This window comes from Nilaparvata lugens, chromosome 5, assembly GCF_014356525.2.
Source record: "Nilaparvata lugens isolate BPH chromosome 5, ASM1435652v1, whole genome shotgun sequence".
Lineage (NCBI taxonomy): Eukaryota > Metazoa > Arthropoda > Insecta > Hemiptera > Delphacidae > Nilaparvata > Nilaparvata lugens.
The window spans coordinates 75600557-75614425 of NC_052508.1; the positions used below are offsets into that span (position 1 = coordinate 75600557).

General features: G+C 30.0%; 1 protein-coding gene across 1 annotated transcript in view; it reads left to right on the forward strand.

The window, feature by feature from the left end:
- The window catches only part of LOC111057670, a 61479-nt gene that overhangs the window by 21562 nt on the left and 26048 nt on the right, over nucleotides 1–13869 (forward strand). Inside the window, exon 8 of the mRNA XM_039429613.1 lies at nucleotides 2909–2933. Coding sequence (XP_039285547.1) covers nucleotides 2909–2933 — 25 coding nt within the window. The remainder of the gene's footprint in view (nucleotides 1–2908; nucleotides 2934–13869) is intronic.

Genomic DNA, 13869 nt, shown 5'->3' on the forward strand with positions numbered 1-13869 from the left:
GAAATAGGAAAGAGTTTCCTACTTTATGTGGGACATTGCAATATTAATAATGAAAATTTGATCTGGCAGTTAAAGTGTTAATCAATTTTGTAGACCATAAATATTTAATTTTAAATTTCTTTGAGTAAGCTTGCTACCTACTCTCATTTTTCTCAGTTAGTTTATTTTTGTTTTATTGTATTATTTTTTATTTATCATGTTTGATCCAAACTATTTTACAGATTGATTGATTGATTGAGTACTTTATTTATGTAGATTACAATATACTGGCTTATACACTTACCGTATATACAATAGCTTACAATACAGCAAAATTATAGATGAATTTACATAATATAGACTAAGAAAATAATTATTGAACTGTATATGATATGGAAAAGTAATTTGTAATATAATTACTATAGATATTATATTGTTATGCATCTACATAAATTGGCGGAGCTTTGGACATATCAATGTCCATTCTTCGGAAAGAATATTAAAAATATCCTCCTCACAGATGGTAATTACTGAGATGGTATTGCAATTATTGAAATGCTAATGAATTAATAATCATTATTGAACGAAAATCCAAATTAAATGCTGTAAATCACCCCAAAGACTTCAATATTTGACAATATTTGCTGTAGCAGAAGTCATTCGGGGTGATTTACAGCATTTAATTTGGATTTTCGTTCAGTATTACCAAAATATTTTATTTTATTTTTTCTTTAGGACTACTTTTAATATACATAGAACTTATTGAAATAAATTTTAATAATTTAAAATGCCATTTCCAAGTGAATCACTTGAAAATGACATTAATGTCCGAAACATGTGATAAAATAATTAAAAGGAGTAGCGGTCCTGAGATTTATATTTTATTGTAGTTTTTCTTATTCCTTTCTTCCTTATTATTAATTTAGTTTCTGTTAGTTTGAACAGTAGATTTTCAATGAGTGAAAATGACATTAATGTCCGAAACATGTGATAAAATAATTAATAAAAGGAGTACAGTAGCGGTACTGAGATTTATATTTTATTGTAGTTTTTCTTATTCCTTTCTTTCTATTATTAATTTAGTTTCTGTTAGTTTGAACAGTAGATTTTTAATGAGGCTTGTTTTGGCATGAAGCTGTAGGCCTCTCTAAGCTGTAATTTTTCTATTGATGTAAATAAATGAATAAAATGGAAGGAAGGCAAAAAGTTTAATAAGTTCAACTTATTTCAACTTATGCATGAAGAGCAAAATAATCTATTATTGTGGTCGGATTGGATCACAAAAACATATCGAAAAGAAGAAAATTTGTCTGTTGAAAATAATCGCGAGACGGTCGAAAGTAGGCCTAATACAGTCAGTAAATGAAAGATTTTGATTATTCACTTAGATATTTGACTGCATGTTGTGTGAAATACATGGAGAAAAATCTGGTGTGGCGCACCAATACCTACTATTACTTAATAATAGGTAGTAATAGTAGGTATTGGGCGCACTCACACAACTTTCCTTGCCGCTATGAGAATTGATCACCTGACGCTAGTGTTCTCGCGCATCTCAAGTCTACTATTCGAAGATCTGAGCCAGCTGGTGACAGGACAACAACGCTGGAGACACACGAGGTCTGCTATCTCTTCATAGTGAATGATTTTATAGAATCAACAGTTGCCAACAGTTTGCAATGAATAATCACGTTTTCTTGAATTTCGAGCTTTTTTTTAATTTTAGGTGAAAATGTTACTGAACATCAATTGTAGAGATTCTCATGCTCAATCTTTTCCACTTGAATTTTTTGTTTAAATTGTATCTGAAGCCTGATAGTTGGGAATCTGAAATCGAAATTTGCATAGATGGGGCGGAGCTCCTGAAATTTTTACAGATATGGGACTTGTGGCAGTTGATAGAGCTTATCAATGACTATATTAGGTATAAATTTGACCAAAATCGTTGGTGCCGTTTTCGATAAAATCGCAAAAAACCCTGTATTTGACAACATTTCCGCCATTTCAGCCGCCATATTGAATTGCATTTGTTCAAAATTGTTTGTGTCGGATCCTTATATTGTAAGGACCTTAAGTTCCGAATTTCAAGTCATTCCGTTGATTGGGAGATGAGATATCGTGTACACAGACGCACATACACACACATGTGGCGTGCGTGGCGAGCATGATAGTGCTCTACAGTAGCGCTGCCACCACCAGGTTTTTAGGGTCCTTGGCCCTGCTACTTTTTTAGGATAATTCAAATAAATACGCCAATTCACCAAAACAATCTCACTCTATTGAAAAAATCCCATAACAAACATCTATAATCTCTCTCTAAACATAATCACTCCTCAATCACATTACTAAAAACTACATCTCACCATCTCACGCACAACCTTCCCCTAGCGCGTCTCGGAACGTTCTCCCTCTAGTTTCGCCTCTACGCGGTCATCACTCTCTCAGCTCACCGGTACAAAAGTCCAATTTGGTGGCCTGAGTGATGACTCTGCTATTCTAATAATTAATAACCTATGAGAGCGTGGTGTTTGAATTGTTACACACACATACATACCAATACCCAAAAACCACTTTTTGGACTCAGGGGACCTTGAAACGTATAGAAATTTAGAAATTGGGGTACCTTAATTTTTCTCGGAAAGCAATACTTTCCTTACCTATGGTAATAGGGCAAGGAATAAATTTAAAGTGTGTTAATACATCGCAGCTCGGAATGCATCAAAAACCATCACCTTCGAAAAGACGGTTGGAGGTAAAACTAAGTAGCAAAACTCTCAAAAGTAAACAGTAAACAATCAATCATCACAGATTTGATTTGATTTATCAACCGTCACACTTCGTTATCTTGTTAACAAGCGAGCATTGATTACTACACGGAACCATGGATAGATTATTGAGAATTGAAGGTTTTTATTGTAAGGCTTCTTAGGTAGATTGTCTCTGGTGTCATCAATGTGAGTTCTACAGAAAATATTCTCCAAAGACAGAATAATGGGCTACAAATTTCATATTTTTCTCCGAGAATAATCAACACCTTCTCGATTAAATCACGCATTCATTGTCAGCTCTCTACAATAATATTGTGAGTGTTATGAAAAATGCAAAATTTGAGCTATGTAGGCTACATTATTATTATTGATGATTTTTTCCTCTGTTAGCAATTTTAAAATTCATCAGAATTTCTGGAACATTTGCAAAAACTGCTCTTAGAATTTGGAGCAAACACAGAATGGTGAGTATTTTCTACTGCTGGTCTTTCATTGGGCCTATTTTATGATTTTATGAATCAATACTTTTTTGCCAGTAGAGCCAAAATTTTATTATTACTTTACTTGATATTATCACATAATCTTTTCAATTTTATTGTACTGTATACTTTTAAAATTTTCATAAAAACACTTCACTTATCTGAGCTATTTTTGTTCAAATTAATAAAAACAATATAAAAACGTGTAGAACCCTCTATTGAAAACTTTAAAAAAATATTCTAAAGTTTTTATATTTATACCAATGGTGAATGTGATATTTTCGAGCTAAAAATTTAAGTGTTTTTATTCTTTATTTTGTGAATTTATAGTTTGTTTCATGTTTTTAAGAAACTTTTATTATTGATCCATCCAAATTTAAAATTGTTTGTTTTATTCTAATTTATATTTTAGATTGTGATTTGGTGTAGAAATTTGAATGGACATAACCTATAATATTTGGACAATTTAAAACTAAATTAGGAAATTGAAGAAGTTTTAGGCAATAGCCTGTTTTTCTTTTCCGATTCTTTTATTTTTTGCTAACCTTATAAATAAATAAATATTGTTTTTATTAATTTTCAAATTTTGTACTTTTTTAACTTTATTACTGTTAATTTTATGTCATTGTAGAAAAGCCTGTAAAATTATTTGGCAAATGAATTTGAATTTCAATAGATTAGTGAGAATTTTATGTTCTCATGGAAATATCCACACTTTCAATAAATTATTTGCAGAAGATTATATTAATAGTAGAATAGCCTATGACTCCATAAAATTTTTTTGGGCGATTTCATAGAATATTCTTTAGATCGTCTTCCATTATGTATTGTAGCGAAACGCACATAACCTTTATTTGGACAATTTATTTTATGAAATTGGGATGAAAAGAAGTTTTGGACTGTAGTCTGTTTCTTTGTCCTTAAGTTGATTGTAAACTATGAATAGATAAAAATTATATAGCACGACACTTGTTAGGTCAACCTCTATCCATAGCACGAATATCAATCAAGTCTGAGAGATTTGCATTTTTCATGAAATCCATAAAAAGATTAAAATCGCTCAAACTCTCACGAATGATAAAAATAGTAGCCTCTACTTGACGAGAGGAATATGTCATCAGATTGCCAAAATTCTCTCCTATTCTTAAGTTATAAGCATTTGAAGATGAGTGATTTTTCTCATCTGAGAGTAGAGTAAAGATTTTATGTTTCAGTGAATAACTCACCCTGTATTGTAGCGAAACGTCTCATATTACAGCACGACACTTGTTAGGTCAACCTCTATCCATAGCTCGAATATCACCAAAACCTGAGAGATTTGCATTTTTCAAGAAATCTATGAACATCATGGATTTTTGTAAAAATGGTCAAGAATTAAAATCGCTCAAACTCTCAGGGATGATAGTTCTTGACAAGAGGAACCATAATATGTCATCACATTGGCAAAATTCTCTCCTATTCTTGAGTTATAAGCATTTGAAGATGAGTGATTTTTTTGATCTGAGAGTGGAGTGTGGAGGTGAAATTTTATGTTGTAATATTTTATTTTCATTTATTATTAAATAGATATTTAATAATATTTGACCAATAATCATCGTATTTCTGATTCTAAACTCAATTCTTTTTCTTCAATGTCTGATTTCATTAACTGCTTGTTAAAAAATAACTTTTGAACAATTAATTACGACATAGCAGTCAGGTATTTATAAATAAAAGCTATTAGCTTCTACCCACATTAGTGGAGCGCTTCCGGACACAAGGCCCTTCATCAACACTGCCCGAAAGCACTACACTAATGCGAGTAGAAGCTAATAGCTTTTATTTATAAATACCTGACTGCTATGTCGTAATTGATTGATCAAAAGTATTTTTTTTTGTCATTAGCCTATCTAAATTTTAAATTTTATTCAGAAGTTAATTCGGTATAGTTCTTTCTTATACTATTTTAAGTTCAGTTAAATCTGAATCCAAACTTTTCTTATAGGTAATGCTATTTATTTACTCGTAACAACTTATTTATACTATGATCTATCTACTCGTATATTCCACAGTAGCCTACCATCTACGATTATCTTATATTTTTTCTTTCCTTCAATTCTTTTCTTTTCTTCCTCTTTCATTCAAGTTTATCATCTTTGTTGTTATTTTTATTCAGGCTTATGGATACTTTCTACTTTTTCAGGTTTAAGCTCAACTTTATTTATAAAATATAATATTATAGTAGGCTACTATTTTTTGAAAATAATAAAATAATAGATTAAAAATATAAGTTATAATAATACAATTTAATCTATTATTTTCAAAAAAGGGTACTATAATTCTATTTGATGAAAATAAGAACAAGTAGCCCTGATATCATACATCTTAATTTTATTTCACATTATAGTATAATTTGTGTAACTGGGGTTTCCTGGTGCTCTCATAGATAATTTACTCTACCTTTTCAATAAATAATAAATCAATAAATAAATGCAACATTGGAAGCTCTATCCTTAAAATATCATTGGATTTTTTTTTCTTTGAATGCAAATACTTTGTATCCATCATGTTTGATTCATTAAAAAAGGTTTTAATAGAAATATGTCCATATAGTAAATTGGATGTTTAGAGGATTATAAAGAGGATATTACTTATCTCTTTCCTGTATAGGGCTACTTGTAATATAAATATAAAGAAAATAAATGAAAATCTCAGTACCCTTTTTTTAAAATATTTTATCACGACATGTTTCGGTCATTTATGATATCACTTGAAAATGGCATAAATGACCGAAACATGTCGTGATAAAATATTTTAAAAAAAGGGTACTGAGATTTTTATTTATTTTCTTTATATTTATATTAGGATATTTACTATATGTCCATATAGTGAACGAGTTTCTAATTTGAGGGTATTTTGTTTGCTGTTTGTATACTTATGTTTGAATTTCTGTTTCTTTGAATGCAAATACTTTGTATCCATCATGTCTAATTCATTAAAAAAGGTTTTAATAGAAATATGTCCATATAGTACAGAGGAGTTTCTAATTTGAGTGTATTTTGTTTGCTGTTTGTATGATTATGTTTGAATTTCTATTTGTTTGAATGCAAATACTTTGTATTCATCATGTTTGATTCATTAAAAAAGGTTTTAATAGAAATATGTCAATATAGTAGAGAGGATGTTTAGATGATAGTAAAGAGGATATTTACTATATGTCCATATAGTAAACGAGTTTTAAATTTGAGTGTATTTTGTTTGCTGTTTGTATACTTATGTTTGAATTCCTGTTTCTTTGAATGCAAATACTTTGTATTCATCATGTTTGATTCTTTAAAAAAGGTTTAATAGAAATATGTCCATATAGTAGAGAGGAGTTTCTAATTTGAGGGTATTTTGTTTGCTGTTTGTATGATTGTGTTTGAATTTTTATTTGTTTGAATGCAAATACTTTGTATCCATCATGTCTAATTCATTAAAAAAGGTTTTAATAGAAATATGTCCATATAGTTGAGAGGAGTTTCTAATTTGAGGGTATTTTGTTTGCTGTTTGTATGATTGTGTTTGAATTTTTATTTGTTTAAATGCAAATACTTTGTATTTATCATGTTTGATTCATTAAAAAAGGTTTTAATAGAAATATGTCCATATAGTAGAGGAGTTTCTAATTTGAGGGTATTTTGTTTGCTGTTTGTATAATTGTGTTTGAATTTTTATTTCTTTGAATGCAATACTTTGTATTCATCATGTCTGATTCATTAAAAAAGGTTCTAATAGATATATGTCCATATAGTAGAGGAGTTTCTAATTTGAGGGTATTTTGTTTGCTGTTTGTATACTTATGTTTGAATTTATGTTTCTTTGAATGCAAATACTTTGTATTCATCATGTTTAATTCATTAAAAAAGGTTTTAATAGAAATATGTCCATATAGTACAGAGGAGTTTCTAATTTGAGTGTATTTTGTTTGCTGTTTGTATGATTGTGTTTGAATTTTATTTCTTTGAATTTAAATACTTTGTATTATCATGTTTGATTTATGACGATGCTATATATACATTTGTACAAATGTTATCTGCAATAAAGAAATCTTGAATCTTGAATCTTAAAATTCGACAACTTATCACTAAAGATTACACAAGAAAATGCGCCACTGTAATGAACTTAGTTCGTTTATCAAGTTCGCCTCTTAGTAGGATTAGGCCACTCACAGCGATTGAAAGATAATGACCGCTAATGCCTTGAGTGAAGTGAATATCGCAATTAGTCAGTAGAAAGGGATGAGTGTGCCATTGCAGTACTTTGACAATAATCACTGAAGCCGTCGTGATACGTTTCAATTGTTCACAGTAGTTCTTTGCGTCCACTGACGCACTCTAATCAGGGGAGCATCCGAAATGATTTTTCCACTCAATCGGCCTTCAACGTTGATCTGCTTGTGCTATCTGGCAGGTAAAGTGAAACATGCAGTTGAAATTTGTTATTTGATAAAAAAATAATTCATAATATAGATATAGTGACGTCCACGAGAAAGATAGAAAATGAACTTCTAAATTCTCTCTTGTGTTTCTGTTGATTTTACTGTTTTCGAACAATGTAGCACAGTTTATCAGTACATCCATCTTGATATTCATTCCAGGTGTGAGAAAAGAACACAACATTTATTTTAGTCACATCCCAATTACCAAACATATTGTCCAATCCAAATATATGTTGTGTTGATAATTCTGAATAGAATAGAATAGAATAGAATAGAATAGAATAGAATAGAATATTTTTATTTGTCCAAGAACAGTTACACGATTGCATGAGACATTGTCAAGATATTTATAATATTCAATTACATCTTAATATATTTCTATACTTATGTTTGAATTTATGTTTCTTTGAATGCAAATACTTTGTATCCATCATGTTTGATTCATTAAAAAAGGTTTTAATAGAAATATGTCCATATAGTAGAGGAGTTTCTAATTTGAGGGTATTTTGTTTGCTGTTTGTATACTTATGTTTGAATTTATGTTTCTTTGAATGCAAATACTTTGTATCCATCAAGTCTAATTCATTAAAAAAGGTTTTAATAGAAATAATATGTCCATATAGTTGAGAGGAGTTTCTAATTTGAGGGTATTTTGTTTGCTGTTTGTATGATTGTGTTTGAATTTTTATTTCTTTGAATGCAAATACTTTGTATTCATCATGTCTGATTCATTAAAAAAGGTTCTAATAGAAATATGTCCATATAGTTGAGAGGAGTTTCTAATTTGAGGGTATTTAGTTTGCTGTTTGTATGATTGTGTTTGAATTTTTATTTCTTTGAATGCAAATACTTTGTATTCATCATGTCTGATTCATTAAAAAAGGTTCTAATAGATATATGTCCATATAGTAGAGGAGTTTCTAATTTGAGGGTATTTTGTTTGCTGTTTGTATACTTATGTTTGAATTTCTGTTTCTTTTTTTTCTTTGAATGCAAATACTTTGTATTCATCATGTCTAATTCATTAAAAAAGGTTTTAATAGAAATATGTCCATATAGTACAGAGGAGTTTCTAATTTGAGTGTATTTTGTTTGCTGTTTGTATGATTGTGTTTGAATTTTATTTCTTTGAATGTAATTACTTTGTATTATCATGTTTGTATTTATGACGATGCTATATATACATTTGTACAAATGTTATCTGCAATAAAGAAATCTTGAATCTTGAATCTTAAAATTCGACAACTTATCACTAAAGATTACACAAGAAAATGCGCCACTGTAATGAACTTAGTTCGTTTATCAAGTTCGCCTCTTAGTAGGATTAGGCCACTCACAGCGATTGAAAGATAATGACCGCTAATGCCTTGAGTGAAGTGAATATCGCAATTAGTCAGTAGAAAGGGATGAGTGTGCCATTGCAGTACTTTGACAATAATCACTGAAGCCGTGGTGATACGTTTCAATTGTTCACAGTAGTTCTTTGCGTCCACTGACGCACTCTAATCAGGGGAGCATCCGAAATGATTTTTCCACTCAATCGGCCTTCAACGTTGATCTGCTTGTGCTATCTGGCAGGTAAAGTGAAACATGCAGTTTTGTTGAAATTTGTTATTTGATAAAAAAATAATTAATAATAGATATAGTGAAGTCCACGAGAAAGATAGAAAATGAACTTCTAAATTCTCTCTTATGTTTCTGTTGATTTTACTGTTTTCGAACAATGTAGCACAGTTTATCAGTACCTCCATCTTGATATTCATTCCAGGTGTGAGAAAAGAACACAACATTTATTTTAATCACATCCCAATTACCAAACATATTGTCCAATCCAAATATATGTTGTGTTGATAATTCTGAATAGAATAGAATAGAATAGAATAGAATAGAATAGAATAGAATATTTTTATTTGTCCAAGAACAGTTACACGATTGCATGAGACATTGTCAAGATATTTATAATATTCAATTACATCTTAATATATTTCTATACAATATAAGTCATAATAACATCAAAGTATACATTTTTTAAAAGTCATAATACATTCAAATATTCACTTCTCATAGTACTCTTTCAAGCTGTAAAAAGGATTTTTGACTAGAAAATTGTAAAGTGCATCTTTAAACTTCTGTTTCTTTTTTTTCTTTGAATGCAAATACTTTGTATTCATCATGTCTAATTCATTAAAAAAGGTTTTAATAGAAATATGTCCATATAGTACAGAGGAGTTTCTAATTTGAGTGTATTTTGTTTGCTGTTTGTATGATTGTGTTTGAATTTTATTTCTTTGAATGTAATTACTTTGTATTATCATGCTACTACTTTGTATTTATGACGATGCTATATATACATTTGTACAAATGTTATCTGCAATAAAGAAATCTTGAATCTTGAATCTTAAAATTCGACAACTTATCACTAAAGATTACACAAGAAAATGCGCCACTGTAATGAACTTAGTTCGTTTATCAAGTTCGCCTCTTAGTAGGATTAGGCCACTCACAGCGATTGAAAGATAATGACCGCTAATGCCTTGAGTGAAGTGAATATCGCAATTAGTCAGTAGAAAGGGATGAGTGTGCCATTGCAGTACTTTGACAATAATCACTGAAGCCGTGGTGATACGTTTCAATTGTTCACAGTAGTTCTTTGCGTCCACTGACGCACTCTAATCAGGGGAGCATCCGAAATGATTTTTCCACTCAATCGGCCTTCAACGTTGATCTGCTTGTGCTATCTGGCAGGTAAAGTGAAACATGCAGTTTTGTTGAAATTTGTTATTTGATAAAAAAATAATTAATAATAGATATAGTGAAGTCCACGAGAAAGATAGAAAATGAACTTCTAAATTCTCTCTTATGTTTCTGTTGATTTTACTGTTTTCGAACAATGTAGCACAGTTTATCAGTACCTCCATCTTGATATTCATTCCAGGTGTGAGAAAAGAACACAACATTTATTCTAATCACATCCCAATTACCAAACATATTGTCCAATCCAAATATATGTTGTGTTGATAATTCTGAATAGAATAGAATAGAATAGAATATTTTTATTTGTCCAAGAACAGTTACACGATTGCATGAGACATTGTCAAGATATTTATAATATTCAATTACATCTTAATATATTTCTATACAATATAAGTCATAATAACATCAAAGTATACATTTTTTAAAAGTCATAATACATTCAAATATTCACTTCTCATAGTACTCTTTCAAGCTGTAAAAAGGATTTTTGACTAGAAAATTGTAAAGTGCATCTTTAAACTTCAAAAACGGGAAATTTCTTATTTCTTGAGGGAGGTGATTGAAGAGTCTGAACAATTCGGTTGAATTTCATTGATATTTTCTTGAATATTCAAATTCCAATTTGCAGTGGAGAAAGATAGAAGAACAACGTTGCCGATCCTTGCCTTTTATAGACGGCAGCTGATACAGGTTTATCGATTTAATAATCAACTGTTAATTCTCGTTTAAAATTATCAATTATATTCTATGAAGCAATAGATTATATTTTTCAATAAGTTCATAATTAAGATGAAATATTTTGTTAATTAATTATCAATTCTACATTATTAAAAGAAGTTCTGGCAAAAAGTTAATGCATTTTCATGATTGGGATGAAATATTTTGTTAATCAATTATCAATTCTACATTATTGAAAGACGATTTGGCAACAGAGCAAAGCGGGAAGGAGATAGCACTATCCGCTGTGTTTAATGATAGACAAGGATAACAATACCATTGCTCATCAAACACTGCCATTATAACGTGGATCTCAATAATATAGTAACTAATTATCCGCTTCAAGCAATATAAATATACAATAATACAGATGTAGAAAAGGAATACAGCAGCAATAGAAAATACAGGAATCATATATTCTAGATATTACAATGAGGTATGAGGAAATGTATATTATAGATACTCCTGAAATAGTCTCAATCTTACTTTCTCCTTCTAGTCTACAATTCTATAAGGATTTATTATCTGTGTTGATCTAAATAATTAATAGATAGTATTATTAGGACCAAAATTCGTTATAAAGATATCTCATTGAGATTTATTATCTGTTTTTATCCGATTTCTTGTTAATGTAGGCTAGTGTTCTAATTAGTAAATTGTTAGTTAAGTATAATAACCCTTCATCTCGTCCACAAATGTTCACAATGTTCTATAAGGATTTATTATCTGTGTTGATCTAAATAATTAATAGATAGTATTATTAGGTCCAAAATTCGCTATAAAGATATCCCATTGAGATTTATTATCTGTTTTGATCCGATTTCTTGTTAATGTAGTGTTCTAATTAGTAAATTGTTAGTTAAGTATAATAACCCTTCATATCTCGTCCACAAATGTTCACAATTAATTCACATCTTCTTTAAAGTGCGTGTTGAATGAGAATTTATTGTAATATACCCTAGCTTAAAGCTGCGTTTACACCAAAGTTATCAACAAAATGCTTATTTTTCCGTCATTGTAGATTCTATTTAAGACTAGCCGTCAGGCTCGCTTCGCTCGCCATATCCGTCTAGCCAGGGGGCTCCACCCCCTGGACCCCCGACTGGATCGTCCAAGAATGAGATTAGCAGGCTCGCTTCGCTCGCCTGAATTTTTATCATGTTAGGACAATCCAGTCGGGGGTCCAGACTAAACGTCTGACTAAACGGATATGGCGAGCGAAGCGAGCCTGACGGCTAGTAATATAATATTCCCAGGATTGAAGTAGCAGTGCCCAATCAATTTTTCCGCGATAAATGCATTTAAATCTTCAACTTGGTGCCAACCTAACAAAGTCAACTCAATTTAATGCCAACCTGACAAAATTATTAATTTAGTTGCCAGTTAACAACTGTTTCGAAGAGGTACTCTATCTAGATTATAGTTCTATAGTAACATATGATATGGAAATTTCAATTATAATTAAGAGATTGGGAGAAGAAGAATATACATGCTAAAAGACGAACTTTAAACCCTTAAAAACAACCCTTAGAGTTGAAATATTGCCAAAAGATTTCTTAGTGCGCCTCTAAAGGGCCAACTGAACATACCTACCAAATTTGAACGTTTTTGGTCCGGTAGATTTTTAGTTATGCGAGTGAGTGAGTGAGTGAGTGAGTGAGTGAGTGAGTGCCATTTCGCTTTTATATATATAGATTGAATGGAACCTGACAAAAACATATGCACATCATGTGTATGATAAGTTATGTTTAATCTAATAGAATCTATAAGGACGGAGAAATAAATATTTTGTTGATAACTTTGGTGTAAACGCCGCAGCTTAATTTGTAGACTTTCATTGATCTTGAAAAAAGGATTTCTAGTGAGCAATAACAATTGTTATTTTTTGATAAAATGATCAATAGATTGAATAATTTATATTTCTTAATTTATTTATTAGTAAAAGATAGAATAGAATAGATTTTATTCCTTCAAGTATTCCACCTAATAAATATATAAATTTATACATATTATACAATCGGAAACGTCACAATGTTCAAAAGATACAAACATCAAAAACAAATAAAATCACTCATCATAGTAATGATTTATTTATTTATTATTTATTTATTTATAATTTTCACAAAGTAGCACTGATTGGGAGAGAAAAACTAAGGATATTCCTTGTACTATTTCTCTCCTAAATTTAGATAACATTTTAAATGTCCACAATAGGGTTATGGTTTCACATTCCTAAAATTTAGTCTATTTTCACTAAAAAACAACGAAAACAGATTGATTCACAGATGGAATTAAATAGAGAATGCATTTATTCAAATGCTAATTATTATTTAATGAAAATCTTAAATAAATGCTGTAAATCACCCCGAAGACTTCTGCTACTGCAGACATTGACAACAGGGTTAACAGCTAGATGGAAATTCGATGAGAACTACTATCCAAAAATGGATATATTTTTATAATATATATATAGATATATAATAATAGATAGATATTTTTTTGGATAGTAGTTTGCATCGAATTTCCATCTAGCTGTTAACCCTGTTGTCAATGTCTGCAGTAGCAGAAGTCTTTGGGGTGATTTACAGCATTTATTTAGGATTTTCGTTAAATAATGATTAAATAATTGATTCAGCTCATATAAACCATTTTATTAAAATATTGAAATTATTTTCGCAAACCCTTCAATGTTCATCTTCTAAATTTAGATTAT